Below are 21140 nucleotides of genomic sequence, written 5' to 3'. Positions count from 1 at the left end.
TTAAAAAATTTTTAATTCTTTATTATATAAAACAAATAAATTCCATGTTGCCGTGTGCGTCTGTTCAGAAATAGATCACAGAAGACGTCAAAATTTGGTAAAAAAAAAAAAGTGGCCCACGAGGCGATAGCTGAGTTTGTCACTAACGTCTTCTGTGATCTATTATTAGGGAGTTTAAGAAACGACAACGGCAAAAAGCAGTAATATTATTGGTTAAAAGAACGTGCACGTGCGGCACGCTTTTTCGAACATTTCTTTCCCGTACTCGTCAAAACTACTACGTGAAATGACCAAATTCAAGGTTTTGACGACTACATGGACAAACTACAGTGAATCTTTCAGTCTCACTCTTTACTTCAAATGCGTCCATATCAATCCAGTTTTAGGACACTTCACCCATATTGTATAATCTAAACAAGATGGAATAATCATGAAATGCTTAGAATAGATCAAAGTGATATTTTGAAGTGACGTTTTCGTCCCCGTAGCCGTTGTGGTTTCTTAAACTCCCTATTCCTGAACAGACGAAAACACGATTCATCGTCTCACTAGTTTAAACGTTTCGTTTCAGGGTAAACCTCCTTGTGCATTGGCAAGCCTTACATCTCCTCACTTCATCATCGTGATTTTTTTGCTTATTTTGGCGTTATGCCTTTAATACTGGAGGTAATGTAAAAGGAAATGTGAACTTGACCAGAGAGCCATCAGCCCTGACGCATCAGGACGCCGCTCTCTGACGTCATTACCTCTTGACGTCACAAACCTTTATCTGTGTGAAAAGTTTTGATAAGTTTTGTAAGATGTCCAGGTTATCAAAACGAGTCGTTGTTACTCGTACTTTTTTACCTGAGTTTTTCATTGAGTTGGCTTTTCGCGTTCGTTTGGACGTATCTTTGGCGGACAGCAAGTTGTGCAGACAGAGGCCTGGGTACAACAGGTTTCAATTGCACTTGTCTTTGAATCTAATGGATTAAAGTTTCCTTCGTATTCCAGTTTAACAAAACCGTGAAAACACGAAGCCAATATTGAAATGTGAAATCTTTTCACTTTTATATTAGGATGATTAGCTTAAGAATCTGTACTACCGTCCTGTCATGTAAAATGTCCACTTCTGGTTTCCGGCTGTGGCCCAAAACCATGTCGCGTCCTATTATATTTAATTATTACTCCATGCGTACGAGATGGTGAGTAATTGATGTCATCTCTAGGTACGCAAAATCCGAGATTGAAAATTTAATTCTTATTTATACTATTTATAATACTGTTTGGGCATCAGAAATCAATGACAGCAGTAATATCGAAAAAAATTGTAGATAAGAATGCAAACTGCTCTCTTCGTTTAATTCATGTCGATTGAATGTGTAGGGCGTGCTCAAAACAGATTTATTTAATGCTGGTATTATCTCGAGTTTTCCTCATGTTAAAAACCAGACTATTTTATCTTCGCTTTGTTTGATTTTTCAGTAATTTCGAAACAAAATCGGAGAATTTACCGTTACGCCACTAAAGATGGTTTTCATGACGTAACATTAATAACAATATCGTAATTTTGTTATATACCTAGACTTTCACTCAACAAAACGAGCACTTTGATTGGTTGATTCTTGGTCACGTGCCCCTGATCAAATTCAAATGTATCCCGACCGGGATTGAATTCCGCAGTTGTTGCCAGCCCCGGATGGTTTGCTGCGATTGTTGAGGGAAAAGTCGATTATACACTTACTGCCTGGTCTTTCGGGAAAACAAAACTGTTTCCCTCGGGACCATACACTAAATCTATAATAGTAGTACGAGGAATCAGAATCTTTATATGTCCAAATGTAAGAATTTTAGTGTGGTAAGCCTGATTGCGAATTAAGAAATAAAATGACTGTTTTTTCCCGAAACCTTGGTCTTGTTACTCTATTGCCCTCTTGCTTCCTGTTCAGCCCTAGTCATCGAGTTATTCCTGGCAGAACGTCTTTTACGAGTGTGTTAGAACGGCGCAACTCAAGCATGCAACTTAAGCTTAAAGGGGCTAGGTCACGCAATTTTAGGCAATTTCAGCACTGATCGAATGGTCATAGAGTTAACTAAAATATCAAAATAACTGTTCAAAACTATAGAAGAACTCTAACTGGAGAGGATTGAAATGGATTGAATTTTTGTAAATTTGAAAAACGTCGGCCCACCTTTTTTCAAATTTATATCAGTCTGTATCAAAATGTCATTTACACAGCTGGAAAACCATTCTCAGTTGTTATGTGGCCGTGATTTTGCAAATGAAAGACTCTTGCTCTGCCAATTTGACGTTTAGAGCTCATAATTAACAAAATTAAACAAAATTGCCTAAAATAGCGTGACCTAGCCCCTTTAAAGCACAAGTTTTCTCAAACTCAGTTGCACCCTTGTTAGGCATCACCGTAGCCTGTGTACAGTCGCCTGCTCTCCCCAAACATCGGCTAGTGTCTCAGTAGCTAGCATTTATGCTTGGGTCACAACTGTAAACCAACCGTAATTCCTACTTACCCACCAGTCCTTGCGCGCTTTAAAGCGCACATCCAGACATTTGAGGGGACTTTCCTTTGTCGTTTCTAGAACATGTGTTCTTTTGTATTGCTGATATATCTCTGTATTTGCAAGGTATGTAGCCAGGTATTCCCGTTCTGGATTTATATAAATACTAGTGCACACGCACTCAGAGCACTGGAGGGAAGGGACTGCGCCCTCTCTGGTAGACGATCCAAAAAAAGTTTTTTACTCCTGTTTTAGTACACAAACCCAGAGTGGCAAAGGCACCCTTCAGTTAGTGGCTCCTACTGATGACAATCGTATATTCGTATCAACTGCATAGAGAAACGGAGGTCGGTTTCCTGAGATTTTCCAAGGCCAACTAGCCATTTCCCAGTCCAAATAAATCTCCCATGCCAGGCGTCCGGGCCCGCGTCACGTCACACTGATAAGCAGTGGACGAAAAAGATTGAAGGGGGAGAGGCAAGAAAACTGAAGAAAATTGCTACACAATATGGTCGAGTGAGATCTTCCTCGATTGCTACCATGTGACTGCTAGAACCAAGCGGACATGGGCCCAGGTCACGTACCGCTAATTGCTCTGCGAAGACAAATGCGTAGGCAATCCGCACCGCTCCTTATTGTTAACTTTACTAAGCACCCCTTTAACCAAACAATTGATTGCAAGTGTAATGAAACGATTGCTTCGAATTATATTCTGTTGAACTATAGGAGATGAGTCTTGCTTTAATACTCTTCAAGTAGCTTTTGCATCTTTCTGCAATAATAAACTCGATAACTTTCAAACCAAGGATGTTTTGTAATATTTTTACCAGCTACATTGAATAAATAAATCCTCTTATCATGACAGGTATACACAAAGTCAGCTGCGCCAGTGACATTTTCAAACACGCCCTGAAACATTTCCCTTCCTTTCAAAGTTTAAGTTCCGCGCTTGGCTGTTTGAAATACACTTTGATGAATGGCAACTATGTTAACATTAAATCTCTATTGGTTTTATTACTGGCTTTCGTATGTGTCTCATTGTTGAACCAGGCTCCGTAGGTTTAAATGGAGCCAATGAACCATAGGGCCTGGGGATAGGCAATTCAGAGTCGTCATCCGGGATATAAGCATTAGGTCGAGGCTCTGCAGTCGTGTAGATTCCACCGGGGAGGCGATAGTGTTCTTCTTCCTCTTCACGCTGAAACAAAGAGATTATCTTATCACTCGAGACTTGACCCTTCATTAAGAATGGGTGAGATTTTATAGACCTCAAAAAGCATAAGTAATATGAAGGTCATGGGTTCCACCCCTGTAATTAACTCCCGTAAACTACAAACCTAAATCCCACAAACCACTGCCCGCCTGACCCGGATCATCAGGCCTCTGATTCGTGCCGGTAAAATAGAAATTTATGCTAATTTACAGTCATCCCAAATTACATATTTCAATTCCTAACATGCACAACACCTAGTGCGGCCTTTTGGCAGTCTCACCATTTTGCTATTTTGAAAGAAAAAGGAAATATACACAAAAAGGAACTGAAACCGTACTCCAAAGGAAAATTACTTGTACACAAAAAAGCGGTACCTCTTTCCTTTCCATAAGCTCCTTATCTCTACGGGCTTCATCGCGGATCATCCTCAGCCACTCTCTCTCAGCCTCCTCGTTTGGTGCCTCCCCTCTTTCCATGCGCACGTAACACTGCTCCAATTCCTGTTCTTTTGATTTCACTTCCTGTTGCAGTTTCATGGCGGCAGCCTGATTCATGGACAGTTCAGAAACTAATGCCATCATCTTCCGCGTTGTGTCCTTTATCTTGGCCTGGTATTCGTTGACCTAAATAACACGGAAAAAAATAATAAAAAAATTCCCCGATATTTCTTTTATTCCCTCACATTTTCGTCAGACCCTGTAGCTTTCCAGATGCGTGACTGGAGAATTAAACAACAGATGATTCAACGGAAACAATGCACTTAGCTCTGATAACAAAAGTAGGTAAACGTCAACAAACCTTTTGTCTGTGAAATAAACGGAGCACAGGAATAAAAAAATGAATTGTGTATTACACCCTACACACGGATGACTGGATCACGTGGCACCCCTTCTAAACCAGAATGTGGCAAATTTGGTGCTTTCTTCCAGTCTGTAGATGTATTTTCCCTAACTTAAAGCCACCTCTCTAATAGAGACCAATGAAAATAGCAGTCCGAAACAGCCCATTTCCGAGTTGCTGCATGCCTCAGTTTCAAAGCGAGTCCTGGGCCCGGTTCTTCGAAAGCCGATTAACGCTAATCTAAGATTAAAAATTAACCAAGCAGTTTATTTCTCTACTCCCAAATGCTGTTCAACGCAGATTTTCGGCAGAACTTTACATGAGAAGACGTCAATCTTGAAAAACAAAGGAACCGGGCCCAGCTGGTGCACAACCATTCAAATGGAAATGAGTGGCGTATTCTTATGCAAATCAAACTCATTTCACTTACAATAGTTGAGCACCAAGACTCACTTCGAAACCGAGACAAACAGCAACTCGGAAATGGCCCATTGCTACAGGATTACTCACATTTTCCACTTCTCTATAAAAGTTTAATTATATGGATTGCAGTTGTTGCCGATCTAACGAAAGTTCTGATTGGCTAAGTGCTGGACTGTTACTCTATTACAATGCCAACGGGCTGATTGCGAATTTTCGCAAATTAAAAACGAAACTAAAGGTAATTCAAACGCCAAAAAGGCCAGTTTCGTATTCTAACGGTTGGACTGGATCTAGCATGAAATGGAGGCTAATGCGGGCAAATTAATTTGCATTTGAAAAGATTTGCCCGCATTAGCCTCCATTTCATGCTAGATCCAGTCCAGCCGTGAGAATTCGAAAATGGTCTATTGGCACTTTTCTGTTGACGCTTGTTTGGTCGTTGCTTCTTGAAGATGCCGAGGAAATTGACCTCACCGAATTGTCTCGCAAATAAATACACTTTTTCTTTTAATGAAATACACATAAGTCCACCTGACCTGTGCGGTTTAAAACGATAAATGAGCTGACCAGATGCAATCGCTTCCGCGTGAATCAACTTATTAACTTCGAGCTTTCGGTCTTCAAGGGAAAATCTCAAACTGAGGCCTTGCAGTATTGACCGTGCGACAGCGAATTTAATATATTAGTTAAGACCTCACTTTCAATTGGTGAGTATTTTTATTAACATACAAACTGCAATAAATAACTTTAGCAATTATACAGTTCTTATGCACATTTACACACTAATATACATGTACCGGTAATCCTAAATTACCGCCCTGAGCATATCTATTCCACTAACATGACTAAAAATCTCCACATACGCTATGAATACACAACATCTGAACTGAAGCACAATTACCAACCTTCTTGGCTAGTTCGAGCGTATCTTCCTTCCCAGATTCCGACTTTTTCTTGGTTCTGTCTGCCAGTCTGGTAACTTCTTCAAAAATCAAATCTTTCTCCAGTAATTTCTCCTCTTTCTCGGCCAGTCTCAGTTCAAGTTCCTCAATTTTCTTAGCGAGCACGTCTGGCTCAGGGTCCTGGCCTCCCAACAGTCGGACACGACTTTCATCCGACGGATCTTCGAGCTGTTTCTCGAGCATTGCAAGTCTCTCCCGACAGGCTACCAGCTAAAAACGAAAAGATTACAGCCACTTTAAAACGATGGCTTCTATTACTTACTTGGTGTCCCGTGGGACCTCTTCCGTACCATTCTCTCAAGTATGACACTATTACCGCGAGGCATAACCTGATCAGTTGGTGTGTGCTGAGCAGTGGTCTACTCTGTGGGAGGTCGTGGTTTCAAATCCCTGGGCGGAGCCACACTAAAGGTCTTTTAAGAAGTGAGGAGAAAATGTTGTCCTTTTAATGATGCTTGCCTCTTATGCAAACTTTTTTAGGGTCTCAACAGACAACTTTGCTCTCCAGGAATGTCCATGTTTCAAAAAGAAACAAGAATCTTATAATCTTAAAATTGTCTAATTTTGAAAGTGGCTCTGAATCTGCTCCAGAGAATTCTCTGTTAATCACTTTCCAGCAATAAAAATTAAGGGACATCGAGTTCGCTTGAGATAGAAGTGTTCAAATACAAAATATAGGGTGTTTTAGATGGCTCTTTTGTTGCCATGGTAACCCATTACGTCATGTCAATGAAAGTAACTTGTGAAGCAATTATTGGTGTCTCATATAGCTATAAACGCACCTGTATTTGTAACGTAACCAATTCATTATCCAGCGCTTTTTTGTTGGGCATATTCTTCTGCGCCACTGCTATAGATCGCTTGAGTTCATTCACCTAAAAAAGAAATAGAGTACCTTGAGATACACCTAATATCCTAGACTTTGCAAATTTTGGTACATCTCTAACTCTAATTATACGTAATTTTCGAAAACTGTTTGGATCAATGAATATAGTTCTTAAACTGAGAACAAATCAAAAAATGTGTTAATTAACGCCTGGGCAAACGAGTTCAACATTTTCTTCAACATCCGTTGAACAGTGGTTTTGAAACCGCTTTCTACCGCTATAAATTCAACCGAGTTAAAACATGTTGAAAACGAAGTTAAATCGATGTTGAATGAGTTTAAAAGCGTTTAAACTTTGTTTCAACAACCATTCAACATTTTTTTGTTTTCGCGAATGTTGAATGAAGTTGAACGCGTTTGCCCCTCTCTTTCAACATTGTTGCGTATGCGCGTGCGCACTAATCGGTCTCTTAACGTCATATCCATGTCTGTATCCATAGTGACAGCCGCGGCAACAGCGCAGGACTGAATACAAGGCTTTATAACAAGTATAGTTTATGAATAAAATCATCGCGCTTAGATATAAGTTCATCGTGTTCAAAATGGACTGGGCCTTACAATTATAAAAGTTATGATACAATAAATTAGGCAAAAATATAGAAACTAACAGTATACATTAAATTGTACATTAAGTACCCATAAGTTCCTAGATTACATGCCATGAGCATAGAGGCACATCGCCGGAAAAAAAGCTTCTTTTAAAGCGTTCAGTTTTGCAACTTATGAGGGATGGCCTGTCTTTGTTGCGAAGGGAGCGGCCGAGTCAGTGGAACAAGATGGTGAAGGCGGGACTCGGGCTTTTTTATCTTTGTGAATAATTTGCTACACAACTGCTTTCTTTTTGTACGAAGAGATACACACCTGGTACCCGGTTTGTAACTAGGGCCTCTTGATAGAAAAGCGCAGAATAGATAATGCGCAGCGCCCGTTTCTGCACTCAATCGATGCTATCCCATAGTTTGAATCAAATGTTGATGATGTGTTGAAAGTCAAACCGTTTGCCAAACCCCAGCAGTCAACATCACTCAACATCGTTCAACAAAATCGAACGGATATTGAAGGAAATGTTGACCATTTGCCAAGGCCTTACCTCCATTTTCAGAAAACGTATTTCTTCTTCCCTGGCCTTTAATTCCACGTCACCATTACGAATCATCGTTTCTGTGGGAAAAAATCGACAATCGAATTTTCAGATCATTTATCAAAGACTAGTGGAAATAATGATCGAAAAGAAATTGTTACCTTGTATATTCAACTTCTCGTAAAAGACACACACTTCTTCGTTTGTCTCTATTAAATGTATTCCCCTGAAGACAAATATAGATACAATGTACAAGTAAAATCAGACATGTTTCAGAATCGCTCGTTCCAGCATAAAAAAAACTGTTGCAAGAGAATTAAACCAAGATAGTAATAGACAGAGAAAAGAGTAAAGGGAAAGGGCCAGGATCTGTGAATTTTACAAAATGTATTTTTACTAAGAAATAAAAGTCGGTTTTCTGTAACATCCGCAACCACATAACGCGACAACATTAAATCACGCCTCAAGCAGAAGGCCACTTTAATTCCTCGTGGTCAAGAAAGTCTTCTGCCTCTGCGGACACTTCTGTTTCCATTTCTTTGTTAAATAATTAGATTATTAAAATTAATATTATTAATATAATATGGGTATTAAAGTAATTGCAACTCATATGTCTCAAGGGTCGGAATGAGTGTCTTCGACTCTGTAACCCTCTTTTCTCTCTTGTCAAAACTCCTCACAAATCCACCTCTGCTATCTTCGGGAAGCACGCAGGTAACCGCGTCTGTACTAGTGTTACAAATCACTGACTTTTTGCAGCATCTGCTTCGATGAAGAAGGCCTCCTGCGCAATCGTTTTCATGTTACTGAGTCCAAAGTCATTAACTCACATGTCATTCCTTTCTTGGACTGCACTTTCATAGCGTTTTCGCAATTGGACCATGCTTTCTTCGGCTTTGTTAATAAGATCGTTCAGTTTCGCGATATCCAGCCTCTGATGAAAACAAAAGCAATAATGACAATGTTCGACAAATGTGAATCGCAGTCATAATTTTTTTGTAGTGGGGAGCGTGAGCCGTTATCTAGCTATGCTCAGCAAGAAAATCTGGACAATTCCCGCCACAAAACAAGAATGTTGAAGCGGAAAAGTAACCATACACAATCTGGCGTCACTCTGCACAACAGCGACGTGAAAGCACCAAAATTTGAGGTTTTGATGACAACGCGAGCGTCCAAATGCGGATCTTTCAATCTGAAACCGCTCGCTCGCTCGATCTAACACATTGTGCGGACTTAAAAGCTGAAAACACACAGACAATAACACAAATTACTAGTCAAAATATAATTTTCCATAATTCTTTTTTTTAATGAAAATATTCTTACCAGTTGCTCGCGCTTTTCTCTATTTTCTTCTTCTGTCTTGGTTCTCTTGCTCATCTCATTCCTTAGACTATCTCTGATCACAACTGCGTTATTGCGTTTTAAACGAGCTTTCTGCAAAAGCCTTAAAACAAGAACACAATCCTTTAAGTGATCAATACGTAACAACGGTGTTTTGAATACAGTTTGGGACACCTTACTCTGGGAATTGGCCGTTTTCTTACAAGAGGCACACATTTCCAGTTCGTCCCAGATGGATGCATGTTTCAAAAATACAATACATACTTAATTGACCACTCCCCATAGGAGCTTTTCAGGGCCAATGAAACATAATCACGACACAAAAGAACATTCAAAAACAACCGTTAAGAATCCCAACTGGCCGGAGGTAAACCAGTTGGCTATTTACAAATGGACCTGAGAAACTGAACCAGGGACTACCAGGAACAAATTCAACCAGTGGTCAGAACGTGTCTTGAACATGGCATCCCTAGATCTCAAGGCCACTGGACCGCACTACATACAGTAATACACTTACAAATAGTACTACATAACACAAATCGTCATCCCTCACATCAGACGGATCAGATAGCTCAAACAAAACTCCCCTGGACGGAATATGCGTCTCAGGTATAAACCGTCACTGGTCACTTAAATCTTTTAATGCGATTTCAGTTTCTTTGGTTATCGCGCGATTTTTAACCTTGCCAACGACGCGACAGTTTTGAGAAAAAAAAAACCTCATGTGGTAAGAGAAAGGAAAATTGTAATTAAATTCATATCAACCACTTACAGAAGACTGAGTTACCTGTCTTTAGCATTGACTTTTGAGCGCAAAATTTCAATTTCGTTTTGAAGGATCTTGATTTTCTCCCTCATCTCTGCGGCTTTCTGCATAAAATAAGTTACATTCAAATAGATACAACAGCCAACACTGCGACAAAAAATGGTTACGACTTGGTGTTACGGATCGCAAACATACTAATTGGACATCCCTCTATTATACTAGTAATAGTAATGCCACTGACTGATGTAAAAGCACGGGTGTGTCTACATGGTTTGTTAGTTTCATGGTTTCAGTGGTTTCTCTAGTTTCGTTGGTTTTATGGTTCCATTGGTTTCAATGTTTTCGTGGGTGTCATGGTTTCACTGGTTTTGTGGGGATTCTTATTTAACGCTTTCACCTTATCCGTATAATTATTCTCAAATTTTTAGTGTAGTCCTTGATTGTAAGGCACTTTATTTTTTACCTTTCTTATTAAATATGTCATATCTTTACAAGAAGTAAATATCCTTTAATTTTATGTTGGTCACGGGTCGGAAGGAAGTTTAAGGAAGAGCTTGCCGAGATCTTGGCTTGGTTTGTGAACAATCTTTCAATGCTACGCTATGTTACAAAGTCATGCAAAAGAAACCGTTTCTAACTATTTCGTTATAAAACCTGCTTTTATAATTCCGTTTAATTAAGTGAATATGAGGTCTTTACACCGGTCTATACATCTATCGTTCAGTAATTTTGGTACATTTTGGAACCGTCCTTGACTTAGTTCTATTACACCATGACATCGAAGAAACCACTAGAACCATGAAACCCAGCAAACCAGTGAAAGCACGAAAACCGCGAAACCAGTAAAACCGTGAAACCTAAGAAATCCACGAAATTGGAACCATGAAACCCAGTGAAACCACGAAACCCACGAAATCAATGAAACCATGACACTCACCCATTTACTAAAAAATTATCCAAAAACGTTGATTGCGGAGACGGAAAATTCCCGAAAAGTCTCAAAATCTAATTTCCAACAGGAATTTGAGGTAGAAAAATACGATTAAATCCATTTGGGAGGTTTTGTCTGCCATTTGAAGCAACCAGTTCCTTCAAGTAAATGGTAGACAACGAACTGAATATCATGTTTTCTCGGTCCGTACTGTACATGCATGTTAGAGTATGTCGATTTTTTCACTTTAATTTAACTCCACAGTTAAAAAATGTAAAATTTATAGCAAAAGCCCCAGAATTCTGCAGCAAGGTCCTCAAGCTTCGTTACAACAAAAGCAGGTACTAATTTGACTTCCTTAAAATTTTACCTGGGTGCTGGTTTGAATCAAGTTGACGCATTTGTTTCGTTCATTCTTGATCACATCATACAGCTTAGCAAAGTCAGCGAGTCTGTCAAAAGGAAAGGATGAATCTTTAAAACAATATGTGACATTTATTACTGGCTAATTCTCTTTTCGCCTTTTGCCAAAGGCATTTTCACGTTTTCTGCCCAAAGTGCTCCAAAAAGTTGGGAAAATTGCAGCTACTAGAACTATGACCTAATATTAGGCAAGTAACAGGTATAGGTCCTGATTGGTCCTGAGACATGTCACATTTCAGGCGAGAGTTTGGAGTCTCGACCTACATGTAGCACAGTCTCAACCTTCTAGATACACTTTGTGTGCAAAAACAAAGTGCAGCCACATGAACCAATTGGGTGAGGCCCGCCATATCAAGCGTGCCTCCACTGTACCGCAATCCCACTATTCATGACATATTCACTAACATGCAATGAATATTCTATAAATACACTCGTTTGTGACTGTGCTGAGGTGCCTGGCCACTCTCACCTAATTCACTCTCACACAAACTCTGTTTTCTCAACAAACTCTCGCAACCTCTGCTGTTGGACAAAGTACAGCTGTACTTTCAGTTTTCTTAATTACACATAAAAACTGTGTGGCACCTGTGTTGCATTTCAGCATATTTCTTAGCACTATCCTGGATACTCAGATTTTTGGTTTTCAGGTCTTCAAGAGCTCGCTGGTATCTCAACTGTCAAGAAAATTAAAAAAAAATATATTGTTGCATTACTATAAACAAGAGTCTTGAGAGGCAATACTAATGGCATGTTTGCTCAGTACTAGCAGTTGCTATAGACATGGATTCAATAAATATGCCCTTTGAAGGTAAAACTGTGGAGCCACTAAGCAAGCTACAATCCTGGTCAAACCTTGGTTGTACACCTTTGTTTTTACACACCAAAAAGCGTTCATAAGAAATAAAATTATGTGCTTTACTTTTTCAATAATACAAATAACTTTGCCTGTCCCAATTAAGTCTTTTGTCCAGGATTGTAGGTCATTTGAGTACCAACCAACCATGACAGCTTTGTAGCATACTCCCTGCTTCTCCAAAAGATATGGTATCAAAGGTGGTATTAAAATTAGGGGGGGGGGGGGGGGTGGGGGTTTAGAAACAAGGCCTTTATCTCTATCCTAAGTTTAATATTTCCTAATATCCTCTTTCTTTCAATCTCTTTGAACTTGCTTGTGGCTCTGCTTTTATAACATTACAAAGGGCATTCCCTGCAAATTTCAAGGCAATCTCACACCCGCGGGGAATGACGGTGGTACTCCCAGAAAAATTGGGTAGGGGGTGTGTGTCTTGCTTCCTGAAACCCTTACCGTATCTCAGACCAAAATCTGCGACTGTTACAAGGTTAGCTTAATAATTTGACAAGGGCTTTGTTGATGGTCTCATCGCCTAATGATGAAGAAGAAGCTTCTTTTGAAAAACATACCCAATTCAAGACTTGAGTGAAAAAACGATACCCCATTTCAGACCAAAATGGCTACAAAATGGCTAAAAAACCATACCCTTTGGCACATACCTATATAGCACATATAAGGGAGTACCCCCCCAAGATCTCACACTACCCATGGACAACCTTTGTTTCAGGTTTATCTAGGAAGTGCGGGAACTATGCCATTGGACCAATGGAGAGAAGGTAATGAAAAAACACAAATAAATTAGTTGAACGTAAATAGCTCGTTAATTCCACAGGGAGCTGCCAATGGTATAACTGCCCTCTTCCTACTGTCGATAGATGTAAATTGTGTACATGTAAACCTACATGTAAAACAACCCACAACTCCTCAATTCACTTTGACAAACGCTCAAAAAGTTAGCCATTCAATCTTTTTACAGTGGTTTATTTACCTTTTGTCAACTGGTTTGATGAAACTAAATTTTCGTGTTTCTTCCCACCGACGCAGCATCACAGTTTCATTAGAAACTACAGTAACCCCTCCAATGGTGTCTTTCCAAAAAAAAGAAATTGTTAATGCACAGAGACTTACCTCAGCTCTCATGTAATCCCGTGCTTTTTGTTCCCTCTCATCAGCCTGCAAACAAAAGAATCCATTGTGGAAATGGCTATTGGAAGTTGCAGGATGGGTGTTTGTCAGCAAGTGGCTGAGGAGCATTCTCCAGATCTGATGGCCTGGTATATTAATTCCATAATAAGGCGCTCTGTGGGGTGGGGTGGGGGGGGGGGGGAAGGGGCAAACAGGAGGACCGAAGCTGACAGATAAGAGGATAAACCACTGGTCCCTCTTCTCAAGGTGCACCCAGAAAAACCTGGCCTACAAGTCGCACGTCAGATATCCAGAGGCTACTAATTCATGCTGGCCTTGTTTATTTCCATACATGCTGATTTGGGCTAACATGGCGTTTTTGCCAATCCAGGAGGAACGACTTACAAAACCAACTTCATGTAATACAGTCAGATGGCCTGCATAAGTTGAAGAACTACATTCCATCAGGAATGAAGACGAATGGTGATGATCACCATGACTAAATTTCCATGCTTCACTCACCCACTAGTGTGGCACCATAGTATTCCTTTAATTATTAGTAATTTATTATTAAATATTACTTTAATTTTTATTACATATTACATGTAATTGTAAAATGTAAAATAAATGTAAATGCTTCGTTTATAGTGGAAGTGCACTTTAGCTACATGTATCAAGCTAGTTTACAGGCACCCCACTTTTAATAATCTGAAAAAAACAATTCAAGCTTAACAGAAACATGATTAAGAACCCCAACTAGCAGGAGGAAACCAGCTGGCTATTTACAAAGCTTGGTAGAGTTGAACGCAGGACAAGCAGAAACAAATCCAAACCAGAGATTAGAAAGAGATATGATCCAGCTGGGGCAACCGCATGCAAACCCAACGCACTAACCACTGGACCTGTGACGCTGCTTCCTTCCGCAATATTAATGTGTGGTTCCAGAAAAGACCCATACCCCCCATGGAGGACTTTTTGATTTGCACCCCCCTCCCCCCAGGATTTTCCATTTCAGGGGGTCTAGGAATTTCCAGAATTTTTGTACTTATAAAAAAAAGGGTAAAATTTTATTACAACAGTGTAAACATTAAGGTTAACTTTAATAAAAATATAACGCTTTTAAAGCTAAATATCCAGCTAAACTTCTTCGCCATCAACTTTGGAAATTGTGTTTTTTTTTGTGTAAGATTACAAGCTAAAACATTTGGCTTGCATGTCGCCAGTTTCACGTTTTTGTTCAAACTCTGATGAGAATGTTTCACTTGCTTCTTGCTTACAATTAAACAACTTCGCAAACGATAGTAAATAAAACAGAAATGTACATGAACAACGTTCCTTTGTCTACACATTTCACTAAACGTTCCGTAAGACAGACATGTTAACACAGCAGGTTTCGTGACCGTCGTCACGATTTACTAGCCAGGTAGCCAGGCCTTCTGAAGGAACGAAAGTACTTCAACAACTGAAACGGACTAAAGCTCAACTTGCAATCTCGTTCTCCGAGGCCGCAATCTTTTACTCAACAAAGAGAAAATTTGACTTCCGATTCCTGTCCGTGGTCTAAATGCCACCCACAAAAAAGAAAATGTTGTTGCACACAGGCGTTGAGATGGTGGGAACTTGTGTCTCATCGCATTTCCTATGAGTTACTATTAAAGTAAACCCAATAAAACATGAATCCTATCAAAAATGTGTTTACTGCCAGTGAAGGTAGTGAAAAGCAATACTCAAGTGAATGGAAGTGGTGGTCAGATGAAAACGAGACATTTAAGCTGGAAGTCTGGGGATGAGACTCCAGTTGAGACCACCATTTCAAATGTTTTAAATCCGTTCCAATTGAAAGTGAAAGACACCTCGTTCTTAGCTTCAGGAGATTAGCACTAGCTAACTCAAAGAAAAACAGAAACATTGAAGCTAATAAATTTGTTGGCTTTATCTCAATGGCCAGGAGTACTGATAGTTGTTTCAAAACAAAGTACGTAAGACAATAATAAGTACCGGTATGTTTTTGTGCTTCATCAGGTTGATCGTATGTTGCTTTCAAATTGAATGTTTTGTACGTGGTTTGTGACCCTTTGGGAAAGTCGTTTCCCATGAAACCTCCCTACCCCTCAGAAATTACTGCACTTTAACCCCCCCTCCCCCTCGGAATTTCCAATGATCTTCTGTGGGGGGGGGGGGGGGGTATGGATATTTTCTGAAACCACACAATTAATGTTAAATCAATTCTTCTGTTTTAAGCAACATAAGCTCCTTTAGCCAATTTAGTACACTTTTACCTTAATCTGTGCTAGTCTCGTCAAATCAATGACATCAACTCTCAATTCACTTTGCTCCATTAACAGTCTCTCTTCCTCTTGAATCATCTGTTCCACACGGGCTCGCTCATGAGCAGTAAGAGCATTCTAACATAGCAAGACATAGAACAATCATATTAATTTTGAGGTACATGTAAATAATTAAAAATGTCCACTCTGTTGACAGGTAGTTTCTATGAATGTCTCAAACTAATAATAATTACGGTATAGTAATAATCATCATGTCACCTGTACCAATCACTGGATGTATTTCACATCACGTGCATGTACAGTGCATTTGGATATCCAATGAAACAATAATCAATCCATTGACCTCTGGGAGTGACTTTAATACCGGTAACAGATTATCTTCCATCTATAAATGCCAGAGGATTTTACTCATCAACCGGGGGCATCCTAGGGTATTTGAGGTGTTGATGGGTTAACAAGTCAATTTTACTTTAAATAATTGTGCTTCATGTTTCATTGGGGTGTCCAGACACCTTGGAACAACAAAAGCACTTGGCATGTGGCCATAACGTGCTTTCATCCGTTTCATGGAGTTTGGATACCTCAATGAAGCACTCGTAATCATTTTTCATAAATTATATCACATATACCTGTTGAGCAAGAGTTCTTTTTGTGACATCCACTTCTCTCTGCAGCTCTTTTCTTTTTTCTAACAATGTTCCATCATCCCTTGGGGCACTATCCACTTGACCTTTCACTTTGTCATAAATAGATTTTATATGTCCAAGTGAATCTTCAGCAACCCTCATTTGCAACTCGCTCTTTTTCAAAGATCTGAGGCAAACATTGTGGCAGTAAAAGTTTTAGTAATGGTCTGATGCTAAGATGTTAAAGGCACTAAGAAACTCGATAGCCTGAGGTACCACTTTACTGTTTTTCCAATAATGAATATTAAAATGTTCTCATTTGAACATTGACTTTCATGATAAACTCATCACAAACAGTCGAGCTTGGGAACTGTTACTGGGATGCCAGCTGCAGTGTGCAGAGAGGACAGTTTCCATGGCAACCCTGGAAGTGGGAGCCACCCCCCAAAGCAGCCACTGACTGGCAGCGTCACACTGAAAGAATTCAGTGGAAACCAATTACCAGGCCACATACTTGCCATTAAAGGCCTGGCATACTGAGAGGGAGGGAGTGGAGGGTGCAAGAATCTGCAATGATTAACTTTTGCTTGATTAAAGAGGCAGCAATAAATGATCTGCAATGATCAGCTGAATGAATGGCACAGTAAAAGCAAGAAGACACAAAACCCCTTTAAAACTCTGAAGGCCACCCTAAAGGTCACATATGGTAACGGTTAAATTCAAATTTGATTTGATTTGCGTTAACTTGTTAATTTCAATTTACAGTGTCCCCGATTAGTGCTCTACGGCGCTAGAAGATTAGACACTTAAATAAAGTTCCTTTCCTTTTAAACTGGCGACCATTACCAGTTAAATGACGTCAAACACCGAAAAGTTACCCTTGGAAATGAAGCAAGTTGCCCTTGACAACTTGGCAACTTTAACACTGAAACTTTGTCACCAAACTTCCCTAGTGTCATACTCAACTGAGAATCATAGTAATTTGTCCATCTTTGATCCAAAATGAAAAAATGAGTATTGACATTAGCAAAGATATCAAAAGCAAAGTAATTCCGTTACATCTACTTGTACAATAAACTTACTTAAGATCTCTTTCCTTCTCACGCATTTTCCTGGCATGGATATCGTGGTTTGACTTCTTTTCTACAGCAGCATGCTTTAAGTTCAAATCCAAAGTACCTCTGAGCAGAAAACAAAAACAAATTTATTTCCAACTACAATGTAGTTCATATTACAGTGTGTATTACATGTACTAACAGTAACTCCACATTCTACACCAGATCATTTAACTCTTGACCAACGGGAACCCCCTCAGGGGGGAATGAGTTTCACCCTTTTCTGTCTAATACCAGGCAATTTTACTCGGCCATGGAGGCTGCCTCAGGGATAAACGGGTTAAGAAAATTGAATGACCCCTCATGAATGCAGTGTAGTAATATTTATTACGATTCAATACCTGTCTCCTAAAAATTCAGCCTGTCTTTCTTTTGCAAGCTCAAATTCTTTAGCAAGCATATCCACTTCTCTCTCCTAAATTTTGAGAAAAATTATCTTTTTATTAGCTTTGTGGACAGTAACCTAATAAAAACATTTCACCTGTAAGTAGAATAAGGCCAAAAGCAACTCAGTCCTTTACCTTGGACTCAAATAAATGCCGTTGCCTGTCAAGGGCTTCTGATAAATCTGTCTTTTCCTCCTCTAAGTAAAGCCTTTTGCTTTCTAGCCTTTGAAGGTCTTTGGCAATGTCTTCCACATTCCCATCCAGGCTAGATCTTTTTTCTTCCACTTCCCTAAAGAGAAAGCACTTAATATCAACTGAAGATACTAATCTTTTGATCCCAGTGCACAATTCTTCTTTTTAGCTACTAGTTTGTGGTTTCAAATTTCACGGCACATTATCATCAGTTAGTGATATGAATGATTGCAGCCCTTCAATTAACATGTACATGTACATTTTGTAAGTTTCCTTAAAGAGGAAAATTGTGAGAAAAGGTCAGGCAAAACTATTGTGTGGATTGAGGTATACAGTGTATGACATTGCATTACTAACAGTATTTTACCTGAGTTGTCTGGAGAGTAGATCAGTCTGTTTGGTTATGTGAGCTGGCTGAGAATGAACTTGAACCAACTGATCCTAATAACCACAACATCAAGATTACGACTAATGAATACTAAGTCTTCTAAAAAGTTATATTAATTAAAACGCAAGCTTTCATAGGTTTAAAAATTAACATGTCTAACCCATTGACCCCTGAGACTAGTAATACGCACAACTGTAGGTTTAACTCTGTCTAATGCCAGACGACTTTTACTCATCAACAGGGAGTGTCCCAGGGCATTTGAGGTGTGAATAGGTTAAGTACATTGATAAGATTATGTGTATGTATTAATCACTATAAAAGTGGGAGGCACGGTGGCCTCATAGTTTATAGTGTGCTTGACTCCGGAGCGAATGGTCTGGGTTCAAGTCCTGGCCAGGGACATTGTGTTGTGTTCTTGGGCAAGACACTTTACTCCCACGGTGCCTCTCTCCACCCAGGTGTATAAATGGGTACCAGCGAAATGCGGGGGGTAACCCTGCCATGGACTGGCATCCCATCCAGGGGGGAGTAGAAATACTCCTAGTCACTTCATGCCATGGAAACCAGGATAAACTCCGGCCTGATGGGCCACTTGGCTCGTATGCAGACTTTACCATTTCACTATAAAAACTGTCAAGTACTTGTGAAGAATTTAAATTTTGTGGCTGGAATGACGCGGCGTTTCGTCTCGGCCAAGAGACTCATCAGATCTTTTCGAATTCCAGCAAACTCGTTGAGCATCGCGCTCGTGCGGTTGGGAATCCTTCTGCGATAGAAGGCCAGACTGCTAACATCTTGACTTCGCGAACGGGACTTTGAGCGCGATGCTCAACGAGTTTGCTGGAATTCGAAAAGTATCTGATGAGTCTCTTGGCCGAGACGAAACACCGCATCATACCAGCCACGAAATTTAAATTCTTCACAAGTACTTGACAATTTTTTATTGCATATAACTCGTGAACTTTGCGGTTGGGAATCCTTCTGCGATAGAAGGCCAGACTGCTAACATCTTGACTTCGCGAACGGGACTTTGAGTGCGATGCTCAACGAGTTTGCTGGAATTCGAAAAGTATCTGATGAGTCTCTTGGCCGAGACGAAACGCCGCATCATACCAGCCACGAAATTTAAATTCTTCACTATAAAAACTGATATAAAAATTTTCATCACAAGAAAATTATATACTTTTAATAAAAAGTATTTTAAAACTTATTTAGAAATTTGAATTGGACGATGTTTCAACATTCTTTGACGTCGCAGATGTGAAAGCACCAATTTCCTTGTCAAGATGGGATCCACATCTTATTATTACGGACCTTTAAAGATTTTGAAGGATCTTGAAGGATCCTTTGTAGAACTTGTAAAGATCCTAAGATACCGTTACTTATTTTCACCCAGTTCATGTCCTCTGACTTTTCAAGTAATTTATTCAGCACCGGCAATAACTCCAGAAATTTCATCAATGATGGACTTTTCAGCTAGCTACATGTATACAGTAACCGAACAGAAATCCTGGGCAACAAATCATTATGATAATATTTGGACTAACCTTCAGCTTTTGTTGCTCCTCCAAATCCCCCTCAACCTCCTTGTGCAGTGCATTCACTTGCTTTTCTCTGTTTTCAACTTCTTCCTTCAGACTTTTGGTGTCTACTGTTCTCTGAGCAATTTCAACTTTAAGTTCTTCAATTGATTTTTGCAGTTCTTTGACCTGCTTTTCCATTTCTCCAGGCTTCGGCATTCTGGAATACTCTCTTTCAAGCATCACTTTTTCCTCACGCAATCCTTCCAGTTTGAAATCTAACTGGTATTGTCTTTCATCTGCCTGTGCAAGTTCATTGTGGTGTTTAAGAAGTTCTTGTCTTAGTTTATTGACCTCAGTATTGTCACCATCAGGAAAGCTATCTCCTTTCTCCAGCTCAGCTCTTTGCCGCTGAACTTCTTGGTGCATGTCTTTTGCTTTGTGAAGAAGTGAGGATTCTTGCTCTCTTGTTGCTTTAAGAGATTCATGGAGATTGGTGTATTTGGCTTTAAGCTTGGCTACTTTTTCCCCTGCAAGTTTTCCCTGTGAAAACAGCTGTTGGCAGACCGACAACAAATTGATGATTAACTGATACGCTCAACTGTTTCAACCTTTCGGTCGACAAATGTAACGAAATGAAACTGGTACATGTGCACTTTATGCTTCAAATCTATTACTAAACTGATTAACACGATTACTTTAAACAAGATTGTTCCGGACTAGTACAAAAAAGAATTGCACATCTCGTCAAAATTGGCGCTGAATGTCAGCATGAGATGAAAGAAAAAAAATCGAAAAATTTCGCATATTACAAAATTATTTCGAACATGTCAACATGTGAGCTAAATACACAACATCTTGTTGATCTTAATCTTCCCGAGCGTCAGAGAACATTGTTTAAAAATATTAAATTCCGCTGCGAACTCTGCTGCTTTTAGAAAAAAAAGATGACAGGAACACAGTATTTTCTCTCTTTCTATTTTTCAGAAAACCAACTGACAACAACATCTTGTGTAAAAGAGTGAATGGCAAGCCAAAACTTACTTCGTCCAAGCACTGAAATGCTGGACTTGCACTGACATCTACGGGTCCTTCCTCTTGGTGTAAGCGAGGAGCTACTGCCCAGATCGCTGGATCAATCTCGCGACTAAGAGATTCTCTCTCTTCCCCTTCACTCATCATGGGCGTTTGACGAAACTAACCACGAAACAAAACGAAAACTACAGCACTTCTGCAAATTTGCTGCCATGTTGAAAATGACTGTGGTCGACCGTGTTACTAGGAA

The 21140-nt window shown here is 39.7% G+C and overlaps 2 protein-coding genes across 3 annotated transcripts in view; one reads left to right on the top strand and one right to left on the bottom strand.

Annotated features, from left to right (window-relative positions):
• LOC138000276 (voltage-dependent calcium channel subunit alpha-2/delta-3-like) overlaps positions 1–1279 on the top strand; it is an 87155-nt gene extending 85876 nt beyond the window's left edge. For both annotated transcript variants that reach the window (XM_068846567.1, XM_068846568.1), the window contains one exon: positions 572–1279. In XM_068846567.1, the coding sequence (XP_068702668.1) occupies positions 572–658 (87 nt within the window). In that variant the 3' untranslated portion in view covers positions 659–1279. The remainder of the gene's footprint in view (positions 1–571) is intronic.
• A 2007-nt stretch (positions 1280–3286) lies between these two features.
• Positions 3287–21139, bottom strand: LOC138000278 (coiled-coil domain-containing protein 146-like). The gene is made up of 20 exons (XM_068846572.1): positions 20900–21139; positions 19883–20410; positions 18315–18388; positions 17891–18044; positions 17711–17784; positions 17337–17435; positions 16258–16441; positions 15620–15745; positions 13344–13388; positions 11948–12036; positions 11310–11391; positions 10030–10112; positions 9225–9345; positions 8732–8835; positions 8063–8127; positions 7911–7981; positions 6717–6809; positions 5878–6144; positions 4084–4332; positions 3287–3694 (listed from the first exon to the last, which is right to left on the bottom strand). Exons 1-20 carry the CDS (start codon positions 21035–21037, stop codon positions 3491–3493), a joined length of 2850 nt encoding a protein of 949 aa, XP_068702673.1. The 5' UTR covers positions 21038–21139; the 3' UTR covers positions 3287–3490.
• Position 21140: the final 1 nt, after the last annotated feature.

This window comes from Montipora foliosa, chromosome 4 (assembly GCF_036669935.1).
Source record: "Montipora foliosa isolate CH-2021 chromosome 4, ASM3666993v2, whole genome shotgun sequence".
Classification (NCBI taxonomy): Eukaryota; Metazoa; Cnidaria; class Anthozoa; order Scleractinia; family Acroporidae; genus Montipora; species Montipora foliosa.
This window is presented reverse-complemented; position numbering and strand designations above follow the sequence as displayed.